Raw genomic sequence first — 25,765 nt, forward strand, 5'->3', positions numbered from 1 at the left:
ATAATCCTCAAGTATAGCAATATCATCAAATCTCCATGTCCTCACAAAAATGTCAGGTCAAAAATCTCAGATGGGAAATTAGAGATGGGAATTCAAATTTGCTGAGGAGTATACATTTGTTTTCTTAGTAGGAAGGGTTTTTTAAACAAAGAAAGGTTTGCTAAATCAAGAATCAGTGTATGAGCGGGGCACAGTGGCTCATGCCTATAAACCCAGCACTTTGAGAGGTCAAAGAGGGCAGATGGCTTGAGCCCAAAAGTTCAAGACTAGCCTGGGGTACATGGTGGGACCACATCTCTACAAAAAGTACAAAAAATCACCCAGGTGTAGTGGCACATGCCTGTGGTCCCAGCTACTCGGGAGGCTGAGATGGGAGGATCACTTGAGCCTGGGAGGCAGCGGTTGCAGTGAGCCAAGATCGCAAATGGCCACTTGCCAGCATGTGAGGCTTTTGTTCAGGATGCTCTTTTAGCTCACATGAAGTTGAATTAATTCCCCAAGACATGTGAATGTGTTACCTTACCTGGCCTAAGGGCCTCAAAATGGGAAGGTTATCCTGGATTATCAAGGAAAACCTAGTTAGAAACACTAGGGTCCTTAATATGAGAAAAGCATAGGATGAGGAGAATGGGTAGATGTGTTGCCAGAAGCCAGATGGTGGAGTGATGTGAGGAAGGGGCCATGAGCCGAGAAATACACACAGCCTCTGAAAGCTGAAAAAGGTGAGGATATGAGTTCTGTCCTGAACCTTGAGGAGAAACACAGCCCTGCTGGCACCTTAATTTTAGACTGTTTTAAATTGTTTTAAACCACAAAATTGGTGGTAATTAGTCAAAACCAGTGATTATCTGCAGATGGGGAGTGGAGCAGAAGGAAGGATTATAAAGTGACACTAGGAAACTTCTGGAGTGACGGATATTTTCATTACCCAGATTGGGGTGAGGATTTTGCAAATGTATACACATCAAAGCTTTTCGAATTGTACAGTTTAACCGTGAGCAGTTTACTGCATTCATTATACCTACAAAAATACCTACATAAAACATGCTTTAAAAAAGATATCAATCTTAAGTTCACGGATTAAAAAGTAATAGGCAGAATGAAATCTTACTAGTTTCTGGTGTCTTTCAGAAGAAATCTGAGTTTTCTGTGTGTAGCAGAACTCTTAAGCTTAGGTACCTGAAATTCCTAACCTTCTACTCAAAATTCCTAACTCTGTAAATATAATTTTTTTTTTTTTTTTTTTTTTGAGACAGTCTTGCGCTGTCGCCCAGGCTGCGGTGCAGTGGCGCAATCTCGGCTCACTGCAAGCTCCGCCTCCCGGGTTCACGCCATTCTCCTGCCTCAGCCTCTCCGAGTAGCTGGGACTACAGGCCCCGCCACCACGCCCGGCTAATTTTTTGTATTTTTTAGTAGAGACGGGGTTTCACCATGTTAGCCAGGATGGTCTCGATCTCCCGACCTCGTGATCCGCCCGCCTCGGCCTCCCAAAGTGCTAGGATTACAAGCGTGAGCCACCGGGCCCGGCCTAAATATGAATAATTTTTCTATGTAGGCAACTTTTATCACATTCCCAAAGAGGTCTGTGAACAAAAACGGTGGAGTTAAAGCCACTACTTTAGAGGAATCTGAAGAATGAACATAGTGAAAATGTTATCCCACTCATTATTAGATCTCCATTTTATTTTATTTTTTACAAGGACACAACTTAGGTAGATGATCCCAATTATACCCCACAATGGAGTACACACCAATCTGGATCACCTTCCCAGGCCAGGGATTCCTTCTCTGGTAAACGCACCTTCCACTTAGCCAGTTGTTTAGATCAGAGAGAGGAAATGACCCAGTGCAGGCTAATGAACAATTTCTCTGGGGAATATGGAATTGTAACTAAAAGTCTAACAATAATCTGACTTCTCCTCTCCCTTGTACAAATTCAGGAGGCTACTGGACTTGGGACATTATCTGTTGTGTGGAACAGGAAACAGAAATCCAGTCAGGTGAAAAACAGAAAAAGATGAGTAGGAAAAAAGGTAACTTCCTGCTTGCTCCTAAATGGTCCAGTCTCTAGTGTCAGTCTGTTCTACAAATCCAGTTGTTCCGTGGGTTCCGTGAGCCTCCACCACCTCACCCCAATTATCCTCTCTTTGTTGGCATAGGTGGGTTTCTATTATTTGCAAGCAAATAACTTATAGCAGATTTTATCTTTAAAAGAAAACACTGGATTCACTTCGTATTGGAAAAGTAATTATTTATTATGACAAAAATAAAACTGTTGAATGAAAACAAATGAATGTTACACTATATTGCACCATGATTGGAAATGAGCCAAAACCTGTCTAAAAGATGAACATTCCAGAGCAAACAGCATCCTTTTACTTGGGTTAAGTAGGCATGCAAACAACTCATTATAACATAATTGCAGAAATAAAAATTATGAGTACTGGCAACCTAAACTTAACATACAAAAGAAGCACTTCATAACAGTAAGAAAGTATTAAAAACTTTAAAACATGTCATTTAAACAACCATCAGGAAAACATGCTTTGAACCATTTTCAGTAAGTGATAATGTGAATGCATTAATTTACTTGTTTTAAATTTTTTGTTGCTGTTGTTAATGCTTATATGTTGGACCAGTGGAACACATTTGTTTGGCTGGGGCTCAGACACACAGTCTGTGGTGTGAACGACATTTTTCTTTCCTCTGCACAATACCAGAGGACCCACAGAGTGATCCAGTTCCTAATTCTGACCTTATTAATACCATCTTCTAGTTGACCAAGCATAGTAACTAAGATATTTTTAGAGCTTTCGCAGAAAGCCTGAAGCTTAAGGAGTAACAATAGTTTGTATTTAAATCTTAAGAAACGCACATATATATGAATATAGACACTTTAAAGTTGTTTTGCATTCTGAGGCAAGAAATAATAAATATTGAGTACAGGGCCTGCTGCTTCCTCTTTAATGCTCTAAAGCACCAATTTATGTTAAAATAGCAAAGTGTGATTATAATCATTCACTCTGATTAGAATAAACGCAACACCAAGGTTGTAATTGCTGTTAGGTTTTTGTTGTTGTTGCTGTTTTTAACATGCTCTGTGGAATAGATGAACATGGTAAAATTTGTACTATTCTGTAATTGAAAAAAATCATGACCATTTTATTTCACACTTTCAATGAAATAGCAGCTAAACTTTTTTTAAGTCATAAATAAAAGTTTTTGTAACTACACTCAACAGTTTACTCCAAGAGAATAAAATAGGGGCTTCGGAGTCCCTAAATTTCCTGAGGGAAAATACAACATTAAAATGATTATGGTCTCTTGTGAATAGGGCTTAAATATGCAAATAAGTCACTGATGACTGGGATCAACTGATAGTCATTTGATATCTTACCAACACTGATGGAAATATATTCACAGTATAATAGAATCTATCAAATTTAGGATTTCTCCTTTCTCTTATCTAATTAAACTAATTAAATATTGACTGAGCACTTTCCTGTGTGCTTTAATGAAACCATATGTGAATCTGATATATCTACCATGTTGGCGCAGCTGGTAAACAAGAGTAAAACAAAACAAAATCTCCAAGGAATGCTATCCCTTAGTTATGAATTTTGCATATTTCAAATACAGTTTGGGTGAAGTGGGTTTTTATGGGATGGTACAAACATCCCACAAACTTGAGCAAAGCACCTTATGGATTGAAAAATGAGGTAATTTTTTAATTAAAATTTTACAAGTTGTGCAAGAAAACATATCCATTCTTTTAAAACTTTGTTTTCTATTCCAAAAGCTATGCACAGCACATTTCATATTTCTCCATTACAAGGAGAAAATGTAGATTACTGGTTTAAGAAATGCAAAAGATGCCTTTATGTGACTACAGTTCCAAATTCTAAAACCCTAATCAGTCTTCACTCCTTTGGCCATATTAAGAGTAATACAGGCCATCTAGCTCTATGGTAAAAAGACGGTATTTTTTAGTAATTTTAAGTACCCTAAATACGAGGAGAGGCAGAAATTCACTGCTTTCATTCACATTTTCTCTTACCTAATATCCTTTTAAAGGTTTTTCGACCTCATGGTATTGTCTTTACTTTCAAGTGCTTTGAATTTGTTTTTCAGTATGCTTCTAAATCTCCAAATTAAAATTTCCCAAATGTTTCACCAAACTATATACATTTAAAGCTGCCTTTAGGTCTGAGGGGTACAATTTTTTTTTTCTGCTTTAAATTTAAAATGGAATAGTTGAACATATTTTTTTATATTGGTCTTCCTCTATTTATTTTGGTCCCCTAAAATTTTTAAAAAATACTTTTTTGGGGAACCTGGCTTTTGGATTTCAGTCTTCATAGTAACAGTAAATGAATAATAAGGAGATGCTACTGAGAAACTAACCTTGAATATAAACCACTTTCAGATTTATGTAGACATTTATATAGACATTTGTAAAAGACTGACAACCTGGCTACTGACCCTACTCTTTCAATATGGAAAGTCACACAGAACTATAGTTTGCGGTGGCATCAAAAGGCAATCAACTCTGAACAAATTAACCACTTCCATTCAATTAGTACAAGCCAAGAAAATAAGGTAAATTATCTAGAAGAGAATTATTTCCAACACAGGCTGGTTCTTTCTAAGCAGCTTACTATCCTTTTCTTAGCAATATGGCTTGTTTTCTCTTTTGCATTGTCATTAGCTATTCGCTGAATTTAAGTTGAATAGCAGTTACTGATAGTTTTTTCCCTATTTGGTTGTATTCGTATTCTAAATAAAATAATAGGTGGGAATCAAATAATGGATAAAAATACATTTAATTTCATATTACTTGTATTTCCCTACTATTTGGGGGATTTTTAATTTTTAATAGTAGGATATAAGCATCCAGAATTTTAAAACCAAAAGACATTTTAGAGCTGTAATTTAAGTTCCTCAGTATGGGAAAAACAAAAGGAAAGCCATGGGCACTAATTGTCTAAGGTCAACTAGACAACTGAGAAATGGCCAAATTAAGGCTCAAATCCACTTTTTTAGATGGCTAGCACAGTATTCTACTAGATAAAAGACACCATGGTGTATCTTGAAGTCACTTTACCCCGGCAAAATGTAAAATAGCCTTTAGAACTGAATCAGAGTGAAGTTTTTTTGGTTCCAAAGCCGTAGATGAAAAGTCTGCCTCATAAAGTTGGCCGCCAAAGATAAATTCCAATGAAATTTATCCATCTTTAGACACGACACCGGTACATTTTTCTTCGGATACGGTTTTACATAGTTAAGGACTAAATAAAAATTGATTATTCAGAACAATTATGTTTATAATTTGTTCTAAGAAACTACACTAAAAAGATTTTTTTAAAAAGCTTCTATATTCTTTAAAATTTTCTTTGTGACCTCCACAACTTTTCAGAGAATACTGTTTACAGCACTGCCTATCACTGTTTCCATAGTAAAATAATTATTTTCTCTTTATGCTATAATGAAAGTTAAATTATGCTTAATCAAAATGACTATGGCGATGGGGTGGCACCCATTTAACATTTTTCAGCAATGAAACTTAAATTTATTACCTTTCTCCTAATGAATACAGAATAAAAGTATTGATACCTTTATGCATACTAACACAAGAAACTAAAAGCAAAAATTACATATTTAATCTTCAGCTTTTAATAGATTATATATATTAATATTCCAGGTTTTAAGGAATTAAGTTACATTAACAATAAAAAATATTCAGTATATTCCCTTATAAAAGGTTCTATTAATTCTAAGAGTTCTCAGATGGGCTTCAATAAGAATGATGGGTTTAAAGATGAAGGGCATGACATGCTCAAAATTAAGAAAAATGCTGTATTTGAATTTGCAAGGATAATTGAACATTTTGGTTATAACACACTTAAAAGACTTCTGTTAAAATTTAATTTCCTTATTTTTAAATTAAAAGGTAGAACAGTCTCCTGAAGGTAATGCAGGTGGATCCCTTGCTTTTCACTTACTATAAACTGTGCTAACCAATACATGGAGGTGAAGGGGGATAAAACACACAAATTATTTCATCACTGAAATAATTAGCTGCTCACGTGACTTCTAAAGAACAGGTATAATATAAAACTAAGAACTTATTTCAAAATATGAATAAAGGCACTAATTACAAATGTACATTTTTCAGACAGTATCTTATAGTTCATTGATTTACAATGAATGTCAGAACCAATGCTCTAGTATTAGATACTTGCTTGGGTTAAAACATTCTCTTGGAGTAAAGAATAATCAGTTTTCACGTTACTGTAACAGGAAAGATTGAGTGAAAACCTAAAAAATACTCTTAAAAAGTCTTACATGAATTTCCTAATCATGAACTTTTCCCAATCAGCACAGTCTACACTGATGCCAATTTCATCTTCAACACATGGCTAACATAAATCATTTCTAATCCAAAACTAAGCAAATATTTTTTAAAGGATTTAGAAAATAAATCGTATTTTAAAAATTAAATAGCAAATTTGAGTCTATACTAGTAGTTGGCAAAATACAATCAACTATTAAAAACACTTTTAATATAATGCTGATGTGGTAATATAAAAAATAACCATATAATTTGACAGAAGAAAATTGAGCCAGCCAATCTTACTAGATACAAGAAGGCAGATAGTCATTTCATAAGAACAAATACAGGAGTACTAAGTATGCTTTTTCTCAGGACAGACTTAGGGGAATTATCCTCAGTATTTACGGTAAACAACATAACCAAGTAGAAATTCAGGCAAACTGTGCTTAGGTAAATGGCATTTTCTTAATTCCCCCACACCCCACACACACCACAAAGCATCCATATTGATTTATGTCTGCTTTTCGCTCACGTTCTTGATTATCAGTTATATTAAAAACTAAGTTAAACTAAACTTATCCTCTACTTGATACAGAATCACTAAGAAAACGGTTTAAAACAAAGTTAAACTACTTTCCAAAGCCTGGAAAGCTTTCCTCTGGCCACTGTTCAGTTCAAGGGTGTGCTACAACTAAAGATAAATCAGAAAAATGTTACCACATTCGACTAAATTAACTTGATTAAATATAACAAATCAAGCACACCTGAAAAAAGAGCAAAATTTAAATCAACTTACAAAAATATTAAAATTAAAATACCAATTTTGAACACATATTTTGATATTATGAACACTGAATCTTTATCAAAATTAAAAAATACTGCAAAAATGAAGTATTATTCTCTAAGTATTCATTTTATCCCTTTCATTTCAGCAAAATCACACATTTGAATAAACAGGATCGAAATACAACACTTGTCTTTCCTCTTAAATTAAGGAATATACTGTTTAGATTATTGTTCATATTAGACAACTGCCTCAAAAATGTTTTAATGCCATCCAATACATAAACTTTTGATAGATTATGACTTTTTCTTAATTTTTAAGTTGTTAAGAATATTAACTTAGAGTCTCATATTAATATTCTAAAAGCTAGGATTCAATTCAGCGGTTTCCTATAAGATTTTAGAACCCAAGGCATAACTACAAAGATGGCAATTGTTTGAAGTCTATTACATAATACCATCAAATAAATTCAAGGAAAGCCGTGTAGTTTTTTAAGTAATATACTGCTGGTGGTAAAAATGCTACGACAGACACAATTTCAAATTTTAAGAAACAAAATGGACTGTTCATACTTCGGCTTCAGCTACTCCCCAAAGCAGCTGTGACGTATCTTGCAAAGAAAAGAGCTAAAATTTCTGTTGATAATAAAGTTGTTTGTAAACTGATGCTAAAATATATTCCAATTGTCTTATTTTTAGTGCTGGTATGCTTTACCAACTTCTGATAGTTTTATATGCATTGAATAATGTGATATTCTTAAAATATCAGATGTATTCAAGAATATTTAACATCAAAGTTGGGCTTTCAAATAAGTATTTTACCTTGGTTAGTTTTTGACCATATGTTGCAGGCAGAAGAGTGAACTCGATTCCTTTAGATAAACAAACAGCCTACTTAATTTCCATGCAAATAACAACTTAAACATTATTCCATGACTCACAGTAATGTGGGGGAAAGTTAAAAGGCAAGTACTTATGATGTGGAATCTTCCTTACATATATCCTCTAGGCAGATTTCTTTCTTTATAGGAGGCTCTGTCCGAAAGATGAATGGTTCACAGGGGGAACAAATATTTAGTGCTGGAGAAGTTTGCAGGCAGTACCTGATGGTTTCCACAACTACTCTATCAAACCAGGAATTCTCTGGTTGGGAGGGAGTGGTGGTCAAGAATTGAAAGCAACTGGTCATTAAGGTTATAAGAATATTTCAGAAGACATCAAGCATATGACAAACATTTCTTACAAGGTAGTCACTTAATTAGAATAAACAGAAGAATTGTTGCTGAAAACATAGTTATACATTATGTTCATCCAACTGAAGATTAGTAAGTTAAAAAAAAAAAAGTTAAGAAAAAATCTTTTATGTTCCAGGTCAGCTGCACTTGATTCAAGTGTTGCTCTCAGAGGTTTGTGTTGTTATAAATTAAACATGCTGCTGCCTTAGCAGCCAAAGGTACTAGGAAAAAATGTTCATGTCACAGAATAAATAGAGCAGTCTCTTTCAAGCAAAAAAGTTATCTCACACCAATCCGGGAGGTCATCCACTCTAGACCTTGGCATAACCTGAACAAAAGATAGAAGTATTTTTAAAATTAAAAACTTCATACTTAAAAACTGAAAGCATACTTATTATTTTTATGTCTTAACCAAAGGCTGGTAGCACAATCATTATTTATATACATCAGTGTCAACGTTCAAGTCACACTATAATAAGTGAAATTTTTTTTTTTTTTTGAGACGGAGTCTTGCTCTGTCACCCAGGCTGGAGTGCAATGGCGCGATCTCAGCTCACTGCAAGCTCCGCCTCCTGGATTCACGCCATTCTCCTGCCTCAGCCTCCCGAGTAGCCGGAACTACAGGTGCCCTCCACCACGCCCGGCTAATTTTTTGTATTTTTAGTAGAGACGGGGTTTCACTGTGTTAGCCAGGATGGTCTCCATCTCCTGACCTCGTGATCCACCCGCCTCAGCTTCCCAAAGTGCTAGGATTACAGGCATGAGCCACCACGCCCGGCCAGTAAGTGAAATTTTTAAATGGAATGTTTTCTTAAATATTCTTAATCAGTTTGTGGGAAATTGCTTCAGTATCATCTTGAAGATACAATTATGCCAGTTTTGCCACGAAGATTGCAAATACTCCCCACCTTTTAAAATTAACTGAAACTTAACGACTGGAGAAAAGTTAACTGGAACTTCACCTTATCCTCCTCAATTCTAAAGAATGGAATACTTAGACTCAGTCTCAAAAGTATGAGTCAAAAAGGCCTACACACAGGTATTACTGCAAGCTATTTCTGATAAATACTAAGACAAAAACTAAGAAGGTGAGGTTGATTTGAGGATAAGTTCTCTGATATAAACTGGGTAATACATAAATAACATTGGGTTCTTCTTGGCCTAATACCCACATTCAAATTGTTAAAGATGGAAGAACAGACTATATGGCATTTGTCTCAACTGTTTATTGTCTAGAATTATGCCTCCCAAAAGACCTCCTAATAATAAAGACGATGTACTCTTGCAGAAAGCTGAGATCTTAGGTTTAAGTCCTTGCAGAAAATGTGAAATTTCTTTCAAGCTTCCTCTTTAAAAGAAAGGTGACATTACAGTTTTTTTCTCAGTATATGATAAAGGCAACAAAGAACATCAAAAAATTTGGATTATGAAAATCTAATTCAATAGTTTATTGCTTTTTGGTAAAACATTTTGTTTACATTAAAAGTTTTTAAGTTGCCAGTGATTTTACTAGAATTATTTCTATGTTGTAAGCCTGAGACACATTATAAAAGTCACCTTTAATTAAGAACAAACAAACAGAAAAGGAACAGAACCCAAGAAGAAAACAAGTTGGCTTAAAAAGTTGGAAGAAATTTGAAAGAAGTCATACTTCCCCTCAGACTGATGAACTTACCCTTCTCCTGTGAGAGCACAGCAGGATTGAATGTGCCATGGATGATCCTTGATTGAACTAAGGGTGAGGTATTTCGAGATTTCTGCTGCTGTCATACACCCTTTCATATCCTGTTTATTTGCAAAGATAAGGACTGCAGCCTTCCGTAAATCCTACAATCAAGACAAAATATTTCTAATATGTGAAATACCACAATTTAAATTTACCCAGCTGAACAGTTAAAAAGAAGTGCTTCTACTTTAACATAATCGGGCACTCATATTTAATATAATAATAATCTCAAATACCCGTAATTTCATTATTCATTCTAACAGATTAATATTAAATAATTATTTTTTATTTTTGAGTCGAATTGGTCAAACTGAATAAAAAATACATCTGAATTTTAAATACTGACTCAAAACTACATAAGTAATATTCTAACAGGCAAATTTGGTAGTATGTTGCCAAACTAGAGTTTCTCCAAAACTTAAAAGTAGAGTACTGGTGATAGGAGCTGCGCAATACTTATTACGTACTAGTCTTTGTATAACATAAGCTCATTGGTTAATATTCATTTCAGCATCGTTTATACTATGAAAACATTAGAAGAATAGATTGTGATATATTCATACTGTGGAAAACTATATAGTTGTCAAAAGGAATGAACTAACGCAGTGCGTATTAAGATGGATAAATCAGAATGTATTATCAGGGATAAGTCACAACGTTGTAAAAAAGAGCAAGATTCAGAAGCATATATATTATATACTATTACTTTTAAAAATATGGAATACAGGCCAGGCACAGTGGCTCACACCTGTAATCCTAGCACTTTGGGAGGCTGAGGCAGGTGGATCACGAGGTCAGGGATTCAAGGCCAGCCTGGCCAAGATGGTGAAACCCTGTCTCTACCAAAAATACAAAATTAACCGGGCGTGGTGGCGGGTGCCTGTAATCCCAGCTACTCGGGAGGCTGAGGCAGAGAACCGCCTGAACCTGGGAGGCGGAGGTTGCAGTGAACCAAGATCACGCCACTGTACTCCAGCCTGGGCAACAAAGCGAGACTCCATCTCAAAAAAAAAAAAAAAATCCCAGCATGGAATACAATACTCTGTATAACTTCAAGACATAAAAATGTAGTAAAAGTATAAAAATATGCATAAGAATAACAATCACTACTTTTAAGGTAGTAGATACCTCTTGAAAGAGAAGGGAAGATCAGATTGGCAAGGTATCATAAGATATTTCATATCTTATGTTGATACGGTGCATGAATGTGTTTTACTAAGTTTTCTTAAATATCTGAAATACTTAGAATTAAGTGATCTTGAGTTATTCATTTAAAAACTTTCAGTTATTGGGCCGGGTGCAGTGGCTCACACCTGTAATCCCAGCACTTTGGGAGGCCATGGCGGGCGGATCATGAGGTCAGGAGATTGAGACCATCCTGGCTAACACGGTGAAACCCCATCTCTACTAAAAATAGAAAAAATTAGCCGGGCGTGGTGGCGGGTGCCTGTAGTCCCAGCTACTCGGGAGACTGAGGCAGGAGAATGGCGTGAACCCAGGGGGCGGAGCTTGCAGTGAGCCGAGATTGCACCACTGCACTCCAGCCTGGGCTACAGAGCAAGACTCCGTCTCAAAACAAAACAAAAACAAAACAAAACAAAAAACAAAAAAAACCTTTCAGTTATTATAAACTTTTGGGGAAAAGACCCTTAAGTTTTCCTTTTACTTATCTCAATTTATCAAACTTTTAAAGGCATGCTTAAGTAACTTTAGCTTTGAAAAAATTTTGCAATAACAGTAGTAATCTACAAATTAACGTGTTAGGGTTTTCTAAGTTTAAAAAAGTAATGAACTTTTTTTTACCTCAAGATTTCCATCAGTTTAATATGTAAAGTTGTGTTAATAATAAAATAGCCAACATCATATCACATTAATCTTTGCAAAAAAGCAAAGGCAATGTACAGATACTTTACTACATCGTTTTTTAAATATTTACTTTAAAAATTTACCTCATGAGCCAACATTCTGTATAATTCTTCTTTTGTAATAGCTAGTCGTTCCCTGTCAATGCTATCAACAACAAGAATGATGAACTAGAAGAAAATTAAAAGGAAAGACAGAAAATTGAATGGGATGCTAAAAAGGTTTCTGTAAAACTACTCAAGTAATCTAAGTACTTTCTCTACATGGCATCATCATTACTATAAAACATCTACTGCTTTTTCACCATAAACAGCTTTTATAATACTGAATCACATCAAGCAGTAAAATCCAAATGTTAACAATAAGAAAATAACTCATAACTTCAACAAATAAAAACTGTGCCCAACTTGATTTTTTTTAAGTGATGCCCGAATACATAATACTATGATTTGTTTTCAAATGCTGGTAGTAAAAAGTAATTTTTGAAAAGAAACTTACATTAATTTCAGTAATATTTTTCACTAAAACTTCAAAGTACTCCATTATCACTCATCTAAACAGTCAATAATTGCTTACTTATGTATACCACAATCTCCTAACTCCTAGAAAGAAAAGCCAGTTTGAAAGAAAAAGATAAATGCATTTTAAAAATAAGACAATTTTAGAAAACAATATCAACCATAAATGTTCAAGATTGAAACATATATACTTAGGCATTAATATACTGGAGATTCAGGTCAAATTAAATAAAGGCAAGAAGCCAGAAAAAAGAGGAGAAATCTGTTGGTAAAGCTATACATGAAAAAAGGTAGTTTGTATATTAAAAAATAAGAAGATACAGGCCAGGCATGGTGGCTCACACACATGTAATCCCAGCACTCTGGGAGGTGAGGTGGGATGATTGCTTGAGCCCAGGAGTTTGAGACCAGCTTGGGCAACATAGTGAGAACCTGTCTCTCTACAAAAAATAAAAATTAGCCAAGCACGTAGTCCCACCTATTTGGGAGGCTAAGGTGGGAGGACTGCTTTGAGCCTAGGAAGTTGAGGCTGTACTGAGAATCATGCAACTACACTCCAGCCTGGGTGACAGAGAGGTCCTAACTCATTTTAAAAACATGTGGGGGGTAGGTGAGGGGGAGGAGGAGGAGGAGATGGAGGAGATGACACAGCGAAAAAGCACCCTTAAGCTGAACACTTTATACAGAATAAAGGCTAAGAAATGAGATGAAATGATGTCATTACAGCAGTAGATAGATGCAAAATAAAGTAAGACATAAAGGGTGGAATTAGATTACAGAGATGACTTTAAAATTAGGGCAACAGGCTAGGTGCAGTGGCTCACACCTGTAATCCCAGCACTTTGGTAGGCCAAGGTGGGCGTATCACTTGAGGACAGTTCAAGACCAACCTGGCCAATATGGTGAAACCCTGTCTCTATTAAAAACACAAAAATTAGCCAGGTGTGGTGGTGTGTACTGTAGTCCCAGCTACTTGGGAGGCTGAGGCAGGAGAATCCTTTGAACCTGGGAGGTGGAGGTTGCAGTGAGCCAAGATGAAACCACTGCTCTCCAGCCTGGGTGATAGAGTGAGACTCCGTCTCAAAAAAATAAATAAATAAAAAACAAAAATAAATAAAATTAGGGAAACAGACAACTAATCTGAATATAAACTGAGTTGGGGTTAGAAGGGAATAAATGGAAAGAATGTCATGTGGCAAAGGAGGAATTGACAGAATATGGGGATGCAACCGTGAGTTATTGAGAGGAAGGTGTCAAGAATTACTTAATACCTGTAACTTCTTGTATTATAATGGACATAATGCAGCTTTTGGGGGACTCTTCCACGTGAAGAATTTTCAAAATGCAAAGTGACAGAGGCCACTGTTCTTTGTAGTAATTTTGATATTCTTGTAGAGATCACTTACTAAAAGAACATTTCATGCAAATTGCATCAGTAATGGATATCTCTTTCTGGACCCATGCTAAGTCCTCCAGAGTTTCAGCCATTTCAAGAACTACCCTTTTGACATACTTTAAGTACATATGGATTCACTAGAATCAACTCTGGCACTAAGTCATCAATGATAACTGCCCTTTTCACAGGTGGAGTTAACTGTGAGCTTTAAACTACTAACAGCTCTGATGTTTAAATTAATCATATGCTACAATGTCATTTGCCCCTTACTTTTCTTTTTTTTGAGAGAGAGCGAGACTCTGTCACCCAGGCTGGAGTGCAGTGGTGCTATCTCAGCTCACTGTCACCTCCGCCTCCTAGGTTCAAGCGATTCTCATGCCTCAGCCTCTAGAGTAGCTGGGACTACAGGCACATGCCACCATGCCTGGCTAATTTTTGTATTTTTAGTAGAGATGGGGTTTTGCCATGTTGGCCATGCTGGTCTTGAACTCCTGGCCTCAAGCAATCTGCCCACCTCGGCCTACCAAAGTGCTGGGATTACAGAAGTGAGCCACTGCGTCTGGCCCTTCCCTTACTTTCTAACTCATTCTAGTTTCAGAACATTATTTTACTGTATAAATGTATAAGCTACCCTTTAACTATACTATTTGCTTACAGCTTCTGCATACCCAATAAAATAATTAAGTGCTACCACAAGTTCTGAGTATCTATGATACGCCATCTTTGTTTACTACTTACACGTTGCATTGGAATATATACACACATACACACGTGCTATTATAATATAAATCTAGAAAAATACATGTTTTTTATTTAAAAAGGCAACTTTGTTCACCAAAAATTCTTCGTATTACATCCTTTTCTACCTCCTTCCCTTCCAACTCCAATTTTTTTTTTTTTTTTTTTTGAGATAAGAGTCTCGTTTTATCACCCAGGCTGCAGTGCAGTGGTGCCACCTCGGAACACTGCAAACTCTGCCTCCCAGGTTCAAACAATTCTCCTGCCTCAGCCTCCTGAGTAGCTGGGGACAAGTGTACCCCACCACGCCCGGCTAATTTTTTGTATTTTTAGTAGAGACGGGGTTTCACCTGTGTTAGCCAAGATAACCTCGATCTCCTGACCTCATGATCCACCCGCCTCAGCCTCCCAAAGTGCTGGAATTACAGGCATGAGCCACCGTGCCTGGCCCAACTCCAATTTTTAAAAGGTTTAAAAGGTTATTTTTTAGAAAAAATAATTGGTTAGGTGTACTTCTTTGCAAAGAACAATTAAACGGATGCAATTGTGAACTCATACTCTCAAGGATAAATCTCTCTAAACTACGTTGAATGGCTTTAAAAAAAATCTGCCTCTAAGAAGAAATAAAAGCAGAAATAGAACATGAATATATCCAGGTTTGTTCCCTAAGTTAGCTCTGAACTCATAACTGACAGAGAACTTTGAGAGATGATTTGCAAATCCACTTTTTTCTAATTAAAAAAAAATCTACCAACATTTTGAATGTTCATGTTATAAGAAATTTTTAAATTAATAAAACATTTTATTCGTCCCCTGGTCAGGGTCTCTTAGAAAGTTGTGAGATCTTGGGGAAAGTTATATAATTTCTCCATGTGTCAGATCTCTCCAACCCTAGAGACATTAAAATCTTGTGAAGATTAACGGAGAGAACCCGGCCAAACAATAAGCACTCAACTAATAATAGCTCCAAACAATCTTTCTATCTGCCTTTTCTTTTATTTGAAAACCCAAATTCTTAAGTCTCATTTATGAAATTTTAATTTATTTATTTAAAAAAAGAAACCCAAATTCCCTACAAAAAAGGATCTTATTAAAAGGCAACCGTCAGGCTGGCCGCGGTGGCTCAAGCCTGTAATCCCAGCACTTTGGGAGGCCAAGAAGGGCAGATCACGAGGTCAGGAGTTCAAGACGAGCCTGACCAATATGGTGAAACCCTGTCTCTATTAAAAATACAAAAATTAGCCGGGAGTGGTGGCACACGCCTGTAATTCCTGCTATTCAGGAGGCTGAGGCAGGAGAATGGCTTGAACCCAGCAGGCAGAGCTTGCAGTGAGCCAAGATAGCGCCACTGCACTGCAGCCTGGCGACAGAGCAAGACTCCGTCTCGAAAAAAAAGGCAACTGTCAATATGCCCAGGTGCAGCCTATCTACTTTCTATGTTTACTCTTTGGACCTTTGGATTAAAATTCAAAATTCATCTTAGCATACCTCTGTATTTGAGTAATATGTGTTCCAGGATGATCGCAGAGACTCCTGACCACCAATATCCCACATAAGAAAATGAGTGTTCTTCACAACTATTTCTTCAACATTGCTTCCTATGGTTGGAGAAGTATGAACCACTTCATTCATTAAGCTGTTGAAAAACAGACACCATAAAAGCTCTTGTAAATCTTGAGAATCTGAAGCAACTTTTATCTCTGTATTTTTAAGATCAATCAACCTTCTGCACCAATGATGATGACCATTAGCATGAAAATTAGAAACCTGGAGAACATTTGTGCAAATAAATATCTAGACAACAACTCCAGAAGAAAGACTTGTTTCTTGTTTTTTTTTTAATGGAAGAAATTGCAAGCTTGATGGAAAAGAAAGGAAACAGTGTGGTGTGAATTTGCATTTCTGTGGCCAAAAATTCCAATACCACCATGCCCTGTTATCGGTTAGATAAGACCCAATGTCCCATCCCACCCTGAAAAGCAAGTTTCTAGGTGATTGCAAAATAGCAAATATTGGATAGTGGGCTATTTATAATTTTGAAGACTGTCTAAATTGACTTAGTCACAAAAATCAGTTCAGGCATATTAATCTAAAGTAGTCCTAAAAAGACAACCATGGGCAAGTGAAAATTTAAATTAACTATAAATGTATTCAGAAGGCCAGGTGTGGTGGCTCACGCCTGTAATTCTAGCACTTTGGGTGGATCACCTGAGGTCAAGAATTTGAGACCATCCTGACCAACATGGTGAAACCTCGTCTCTACTAAAAACACAAAAATTTGCAGGGCGTCGTGGTGGGCACTTGTAATCCCAGCTACTCTGGAAGCTGAGGCAGGAGAACCGCCTGAACCTGAGAGGTGGAGGTTGCAGTGAGTGGAGATCATGCCATTGCACTCCAGCTCAGCAACAGAGCAAAACTCCGTCTCAAATATGTATGTGTATATGTATATATATATATAAATACTGATGTTCATACCCCTCGTATTATCATAATCATTGGTAAAGCTACATTAATCAATTAATTCAACAAATATGCCCTTGCCAGTAACATGTCAGTACTGTGTTGGAGGAGGCTTGCAACTCTCTTGGGTTTTACGTATATTTTTGAAGCCATGTGTAAAATTATTTCAACAAAGATGACAGGTTTCTGAAATGTTTATATGTGATGTTTAAAAGCTAATTCATATTTAAACACATAATCACCAATGAATGAAAATGTTTTCAAGAGAAACAAGTGGTTATTCAACTCTGAAACAACAAACTTTAAGTCAGTAGCTTTTTCGCAAAGTAGTTGAAAAATGCGCTAATCACTGGCAAATGAAGTACTTCTGGTGAGCTGATGGCTGTCTTCTAATGCAACATGAGTGGGAAGAGGTAAGAGCTACACAATGGTGCAAAGAATTGTAGAACTATTTTGTTAAAGTGCTTGGTAGATCCATTTCTACTGCTTAATACTATCATTTCATTGGCACTGAAAGGATAATGGAAGGTACTCTGACAAGTGGAATGATGACCTGTGAAAATTTCCTAAGATATTAATAGATTTCTCTGAAAGTCTCAAAACTCTCCCTCTTACAAGCGACTACAGCAATATTTTCAGAAGTGATCACATTTCTTTTGACTTGACAAGTCTGGCTATGTTAAAAAAAACTCCAAAGCTATTAGGAGGGTAGCAATGGCTTCCTAGAGCTAACAATTTATTTACATAAACCCAAGTGTAGGAAGAACTAAGTGAAATCCACTTTATCACCTCAGCCCAGCACTTTAATATGCGCTTTATTTATTTAATATTAATTTCTTTCTTTCAAGGCCAGAAAACAGTAAGTGTTTGTGAAGGGTTTAGCAAATGTTTATTTTGCTCACTTTTCTATAGATTGTGTTCGGTAAAATTAAAAAAAAAAAACCCAAAAAACATACATTTAAGTTTTTCCATCACACTGTTATATCTCTTATTAATTATAAACACATTAGTTTCAATAACTAGTGAAAACTGTTTAATAAACACCCATACTTACAATTGGTAAAGAATGGTGGTTTTCCCTGCATTATCCAGTCCCACTATAATTACTTTGTGTTCTACAAAAAGAAAGCAAACCATAAACATTTAACACTACTGCATTACTACAATTACATGCTTTCAACAATGATTATTAGTTAGCTCATTAATGAGAATCATTCACTGAATATCTATTACTAGACTGTTAAAATACAGAAAGAAATGTTATGATGTTAAGGCTACCTAGGTTAAGTAACAAAATCAATTATCATTGATTCTCTGTCTAATTCTCTTGTAAAAGAATGTGGGAGATGGGTAGGAAGGAAACACCAGCGAAGTTGGTCACTTATATTGCATCTAGGGGAGAGGAGACCAAAATATTAATCTAGGCAAAAATTATAACCTAAAATGTAAGTTTTTTAAAAAAGCCTGTTTTACACACCTTTTTAGCTCTGTACCAATCAAGTTAGCTTTTTATCAAAATGTTTTCACATCTGTAAGTTTCCCCACCTATGTATACCACGATCTGTTTCTTCCTCTCACTTAAAAATCCCATGTAAGCTTAAAATGGAAACGTTTCATCTGTCACAAAGACAAACGTATACTCTCAAGTTTTTACACAATTACTCATTGTTTAACATTTTTTCAATCGGCTTCTACAGTTCTTTTGAGCAGATTCTGTTTCTGCTCTTCGTACAACGAAAATCTCTTCAGTTCTTTCCTCCTTTGGGTGCCATGCACTAAATATTCACCTCTTTTAATAAGTAGCTGCTAAAGCTCATCTAATTATCTGTTAAGTGGTACATATTCTGCAATGTCCTATGAATACAGAAAACACCCCAGATACCATCTTTCCTAGATTTTAACTTATGCCAAGTATAATAAAGATCCCCTTCCCCAAAGCAGAAGAATGCTTAAAAAGTTACAAGTTAACATCAACAGGGTAAGTAGGGAAGTTGCCACAGAATCACAACACAGTCGATTTGTAGGCAATGATTGGGCACATCTCATATCAGAACCCCGCTCTTCTTGACGACCTCTGGTGAATGTCAACATTCTGGTCATACAATCAACTATCAGCTCATATTCCTACTCTAAAGTTGTAAAACTTTATCAGCCAAAAAAAGAGGGACCAAGAAAAGTTAAGTTCTTGAGATGTGCAGGTCTTCTAATGACCTACACACTCTAGGTACAGCCTATAACAGTGCAGGATAAACAGACATGGTCCTCTGGAAGGGCTATTTTCACTATGGTAGAAGCTGCTTTGTAAAACAAAACAAAACTTGCCTGCTTAGTATAACTCACTATAATTCTCCTTATTTATTTATTTGAGACAGGGTCTTGCTTTGTTGCCCAGGCTGGAGTGCGGTGGCATGATCACTGCAGCCTCGACCTCCCAGGCTCAAGTGATCCTCCTACCTGAACCTCCTGAGTAGCTGGGACCACAGGTGCACACCACCAAGCCTGGCTACATATCCTCTAATGTAGCCAATCTTTAAGTATTACCCTGTGTGTTATCCCTTAAAGTACAAGAACTTCTACCAGTGAAGGAACAAACAGACTGCCTGGCACTAAGCATTCTAAATTTTAGTGACAGCTAGAAGCTCCACCTACCAAGCATCTAGAGAAAACAACATGCCTGCAGTGGTGAGAATGAAGCCACTAGTTTAAAGATAAGCAAAACTTGAAGGCAGATAATCCTGTCGGGAGAAAGGAATGGAAGGGCAGTACCAGATGGCTCCTTGTTGAAGCAACTCAAGTGAAGACCCAGGTCATTCTCAAACAACCCTGCTCCTTGCTTCACATTTTGCATTATGATGCTTCACACAATACTGAAGGCCTGTGATGGTAAAACTCAACAATAATGCACCATTTTGAAAGGTAGGTCCCTAACATGAGGTAATTTTAGGTTAAGACACTACTGTTAGGCCAGGCGCGGTGGCTCACGCCTGTAATCCCAGCACTTTGGGAAGCTGAGGCAGGTGGATCACGAGGTCAGGAGATCAAGACCATCCTGGCTAACATGGTGAAACCCCATCTCTACTAAAAATACAAAAAATTAGCCAGGCATTGTGGCAGGTGCCTGTAGTCCCAGCTACTCGGGAGGTTGAGGCAGGAGAATGGCGTGAACCCGGGAGGCGGAGCTTGCAGTGAACCAAGATCGGGTCACTGCATTCCAGCCTGGGTGACAGAGCGAGACTCCATCTCAAAAAAAAAAAAAAAAAAGACACTACTGTTACTATCAGTTATAGTAAATCACAATGTTTTAGGCCAGGCGCAGTGGCTCCCACCTGTAATTCCAACACTTTGGGAGGCCAAGGAGAAGTGATCAGTTGAATCTAGGAGTTTGAGACCAAACTGGGCAATACAGTAAGATCCCATCTGTTAAGAAAAAAGTTAGCCAGGTCGGGCACAGTGGCTCACACCTGTAATCCCAGCACTTCGGGAGGCTGAGGTGGGCGGATCACAAGGTCAGGAGTTTGAGACCAACCTGGCCAATATGGTGAAACTCTGTCTCTACTAAAAATACAAAAATTAGCTGGGCATGGTGGCAGTTGCCTATAGTCCCAGCTACCTGGAAGGCTGAGGCAGGAGAATCACTTGAACCTGGGAGGCGGAGGTGGCAGTGAGCTGAGATTGCACCACTGCACTCCAGCCTGGTGACAGAGCAAGACTCCATCTCAAAAAAACAAAACAAACAAACAAAAAAAAACAAAGAATGGTCTGGAAGACAGGATGCAGATAGATGATAAGTTTAGTGTGTTTGAAACCTGCTTAAAGGACAATAATCATAGGCAGTTGGCAACCAGTGTTCAAAATGATGACATGAAATTCATTGATTGGAAAGAAATGATTAAATTACGAAATTAAGATGTTACTGTTACATGGTTCTGAAAAAGAACTACAATTAAAACCCTATTTCATTTGTTCTTAATTCTGGGTAACACTAGAAATAAGTGGCGAGTGCGGTAGCTCACACCTGTAATCCCAGCACTTTGGGAAGCGAGATCACCTGAGGTCAGGAGTTCGAGGCCAGCCTGGCCAACATGGCAAAACTCGTCTCTACTACAAATACAAAAATTAGCCAGGCTTGGTGGCAGATTCCTGTAATCCCATCTACTCCAGAGGCTGAGGCAGGAGAATTGCTTGAACTCCGGAGGCAAAGGTGGCAGTGAGCTGAGATCATGCCACTACACTCCAGCCTGGGTGACAGAGCGAGGCTCCATCTCAAAAAATAATAATAATAAATAAAATTTAAAGACGTAACTGGGCCAGGCATACTGGTTCACATCTGTAATCCTAGCACTTTGGGAGGCCAAGGCGGGCAGATTATCTGAGGTCAGGAGTTCAAGACGAGCCTGACCAACATGGTGAAATCCCGTCTCTACTAAAAATACAAAAATTAGCTGGAGTGGTGGCGTGCCCCTGTAATCCCAACTACTCAGGAGGCTGAAGCAGGAGAATTGCTTGAATCCGGGAGGTGGAGGTTGCAGTGGACCGAGATCACACCGCTGCACTCCAGCCTGGGCGACAGAGACTCCACCTCATTAAAGAAAAAAAACAAAACAACAAACAAACAACAAAAAAAGCAATAACTGATGACAGGTTTGTACAGTCATAACACTGAGAGAAAAAGACTACGCCTACAAAAGTTCAAAAGAAAATTAAAAAACAATGCAAAACTTCAGAGGTGAGCTATCAAACACACATAACACATATGTATTTCATAGAACTACATTGATATATAAAATGTTTGCAGAGATAATCAGAATTTGAAATTATTTCCTTGAATAATAACTGTTGAAGTAAACAGGCTTCCAGTTTAAACAATACAGAATTGCAGGAATTAATGTACTTTTAAATTGCTTTACTTAGAAAACACATGCTTTAGTATACTTATTCACAGAAAGGTATCTAATTTATAAGATGCATGAGACTCTAAAATGCTACAGGAAAAAAAAACATGAGAATGTGGAAATATTGGAAGAAAGACAAGGGAAAGGAGAACATAAAGTAAGATCAGCAGTTCTTAACACTGGCTGCACATTCGATTTACCTCGGCACTGATGCCGAGGCCACTTCACCCCATTCTGATTTAGTTGGTGTGAGGTGGGGCTTTGGGCCTGCTATTCTAATACATCTAATTCCACTGGAATAGATATATATAGTGACAAAAATGGAAAATGCTGAGATTGGTAGTTAATTTTGTTGATGCAGAAAACAAAAATATAAGCTAAGATACAACTGTGGATTAAACTCTTCAATGAGTCCCATTCCTTGCTCTAGATAGTTTGATGTCCTAGTCAACACTGGAGGCCCTCTGTGATAATGTTCTCCTGGCTGTCTTTCCAATCTGGTCTCCTCTTCACTCCTCGCAAGCAAACTAACACACAGCCAAGCTCAACTATTTTCAGCTTCCCTAAAAGTACCAAACTAGCTCATTCCTCTCCCTTTTGCATATTAGCTCTTCTGCCTAGAATAACATGTCCCTTCTATTCGCTCTGTCTAGCATGCCACCCAAATTCCTACTCATCATTACATTACAGTCCAAGTATACCTTATGCTGTAGCCAACGTCACATTTTCACACATATCTGTTAAATAATTTACCAAACTGCATTTTTTTCATGTTTGTCTCGCTTATTGATGTTTGAGTACTTTGCCAGGAAGTAAGGTATCTTTCTTCTTTAATTTTGTATCTCCTATGCTAAACTCTGAAGACTTGCCTATGGCTGTATGAATGAATAAGAATAAAGTAACAGAATAACCACTGGTTCTAAATTTTCCAACAGGAAAGTTAGAGAAAAAGAAAAATTCTAAGTAGAAATGGAGAGTCAGGAGGCCTGAACAATTATGAGATTATAAAAGTAGCCACTGAATGTCTTTCATCATCTTCTAAATTTTCCCCTTACATCTTTTATTACCTCTAGTCTGAGTAAGGACACCTCCAACGAAAAAAGACAAGAGAGCAGCCACGTAACAGAAAAGAGAGAAAGGAAAACGGGAAAGATATAAAGGGAAAACCAACTACTTTGGTAATGTTTCGATTTTCCAGCTCAGGGGAAAGAGAAAACTGGTGATTTTTGTATTAATCTTCATACCTTTAAGCATGTGTTAAAATGATGCTTTACGGCCGGGCGCAGTGGCTCACACCTGTAATTCCAGCACTTTGGGAGGCCGAGGTGGGTAGATCACCTGATGTCAGAAGTTCGAGACCTGCCTGGCCAACATGGCGAAACCCCGTCTCTACTAAAGATACAAAAATAGGCCGGGCGTGGTGGCGGGCGCCTGTAATCCCAGTTACTCGGGAGGCTGAGGAACAAGAATCGCTTGAACCAAGGATGCAGAGGTTGCAGTGAGCTGAGATTGTGCCACTGCACTGAAGCCTGGGCGACAGAGAAAGACTCTGTCTCAATAAATAAATAAATAAATAAAGATAATACGTTAAATGTATGGATAATACCCAGAAAGTGTGAAGCTCTACTCACTTTGAAATCATTTGATAAGTAATATTATATGTGGTTACTGGATACAGGCATATACATATACATACACATGTGTGCCTACATCTATATAACCTTGAAAAAGACTGTATTAGTGTTCTTATCAATCTACAGAACAAGTCGACAAAAGCCATTCCATTACCTCCACAACTTCTTAAATCCAGAAAAAGATTAGATACCTACATTAGCAGTAACAAATTGGTACCAGCATAAAAGGAAATTAAACTGGCTTATTAATGATGCCCGGCTCTTAAATGTAAAATGAAACGAGTTGATTTTCAAAACTGGTTTCAATTACTAAGAAACCACTCCGTTCAAAGGAGGCCTAAAACTTTAACTTATCGTCGGCCCCTTTTTTGGTCTGGGAGTTTTCTCCCTTCAGAAGACATCACATCTCATTCTGACTCAGAACAGGTTTTGCAACTTCTCGGCCCTTTGGACCTGCCACTTCCAGGTGTCTCATTACCTGTTCTAGACTAATTACGGACACGTAACGTCTTATACAAAACCGAAAAGCATTTAGTTTCTGAATGCCTCAAAAAAAATGTTTAGAATGAAGATGCTGGAAAACTCGTGTATCTGAATAGGACAACTCATTCCCGAGTCCTAGAGGAAAGGAGATGAAATCAGAGTGAAGGTGCACTGGCTTATGGCTCAAACGGCAGGGCGGGAAAACAAAGCACCAACATTATTTTTAAAAAGACACTTATCCTGGGGCTACATATAAACACAAGCACGCTTCAATAAAGACAAGAAAGGCCCTCCATACGCCTCCTGGCATCATTAGCTGTATCCCGCTTTTCTTCGCCAATATCCAAACATTCTCAGTTTGGATTCTGGGACGCCAAATGCCTTCTCTTCTGCCTCCGTTTCTCCCACACTTCAGGTCTCTCCTGTACGTCCTCCAGGTCTAAAACACTGAGTTTCTGCCCGCCCCCTGGCCTAAGTCCCTTCCTCCTCCGCGTCTCCGAACGCTCTGTCCCCTGCCTCCGATGTCCCCATCGGCGGCCGGACCCTCTGCCTCGGATTCGAGCCGCCGCGCAGTTCCATCCTTCTCACCTTGGTTACAGAAGAGGCTCCACAGTTTGGCGAAGATCAGCCCCATCACGAGCACCGGGGCGGGCCGCGGGGTCCCTCGGCAGCAGGTGCCTCTGCGCCGGGTCCCCCACCGCGGCGCGGGCTGCGCGGAGCCGAGGAGAACCCGCCTGAGATCGCGCAGCGAGGGCACTGCTAGGCCGAGAAGCCTCGACCCGACTCGTAAGAAGGCGCCGCGGCGAGTCCCCACCGGACAGCCCTTTGTTTCGAGCCCACTGAACCCAACGCCGACCCGTAGTCCCCTCGGTCTGAACTCACCTACCCACCACAGCCTCTCTCAGCCCCAAGCCCCGCCTCCACCCCGCCTCCCCTCCGGATCCCAGGACCACCCATCGCCGGAAGCTTGGCGCGTGACGTCGGCGCGCTTACGGCAACCCACGCCTTCGACGTGGCGTTTTCTTCAGTTTCACCTCCGGTGGGATAGTCCCAAATGGCCAGCGGCTGGGAATTTGCGGTATCGCAGGGAGGTGGGGAATTTCCCTTGGTGCGTGCTCCCTCTGATGTCAGCCCTCGAAGCGTTTGTGGGACTCCCCTTGGATTTGAGTCTCTCTGCTGCTAGTAGCTGCGTCCCTGACCTCTAAAGCCAGGAAAGACCATAGGTTCTCTAAGTGAGCAGCCGCCGTTTGCTGCCCTTAGAAAAGTCACAGAAGTGAAGAGTGTTTCTTTCCTGACTTCTTCCTCTTCCCCTAGGCAGGCGTGCTAGAGGTTAGGAGTTCTGCCGTGATTCTTTATCATTTATTCATCTATTCTTTCACGTATTCGTTCATTCGCTTATTCATTTATGTACTCATTGATTGATTGATCGATGGCAGACGACGTCGGGCTGTGTTGCCCAGGGGGTCTCAATTTCCTGGGCTCAAGCAATCTTCCTGCCTCGGCTTCCCAAAGTGGTGGAATTACAGGCGTTGAGCCACCGCGCCCGGACCCTGTCGTGATTCTCAGTTATGAAAAGAATTTGTTGGGAGACAAGCCATGGAAGGCCTGGAGCCACAGACTTCAGTTATGTGATTAATAATAACACATAATAATAACACATAGCACCCCTCTCCATTCTGCCAAGCATTAGGTATGTTCGTGGA

At 38.3% G+C, this 25,765-nt stretch overlaps 1 protein-coding gene across 1 annotated transcript; it reads right to left on the minus strand.

Annotated features, from left to right (window-relative positions):
• Positions 1 to 2,234: 2,234 nt before the first annotated feature.
• ARL5B (ADP ribosylation factor like GTPase 5B) lies at positions 2,235 to 24,998 on the minus strand. Its single transcript, XM_030819231.1, has 6 exons — positions 24,651 to 24,998; positions 18,108 to 18,168; positions 16,082 to 16,229; positions 12,028 to 12,111; positions 10,028 to 10,179; positions 2,235 to 8,680 (listed from the first exon to the last, which is right to left on the minus strand). The coding sequence occupies exons 1-6, from the start codon at positions 24,694 to 24,696 to the stop codon at positions 8,632 to 8,634; spliced, it is 540 nt and encodes a 179-aa protein (XP_030675091.1). The 5' UTR covers positions 24,697 to 24,998; the 3' UTR covers positions 2,235 to 8,631.
• Positions 24,999 to 25,765: the final 767 nt, after the last annotated feature.

This window comes from Nomascus leucogenys, chromosome 9 (genome assembly GCF_006542625.1).
Source record: "Nomascus leucogenys isolate Asia chromosome 9, Asia_NLE_v1, whole genome shotgun sequence".
Lineage (NCBI taxonomy): Eukaryota > Metazoa > Chordata > Mammalia > Primates > Hylobatidae > Nomascus > Nomascus leucogenys.

What these genes read in the sequence shown, in the direction of transcription:
- ARL5B (XM_030819231.1), bottom strand. Translation starts at nt 24,696, where the DNA reads ATGGGGCTGATCTTCGCCAAACTGTGGAGCCTCTTCTGTAACCAAG. An exon ending in GAGCCTCTTCTGTAACCAAG is followed by an intron (nt 18,169 to 24,650) that starts GTGAGAAGGATG and finishes TTCTTTTTGTAG; the next exon opens with AACACAAAGTAATTATAGTG. An exon ending in ACCACCATTCTTTACCAATT is followed by an intron (nt 16,230 to 18,107) that starts GTAAGTATGGGT and finishes GTTTTTCAACAG; the next exon opens with CTTAATGAATGAAGTGGTTC.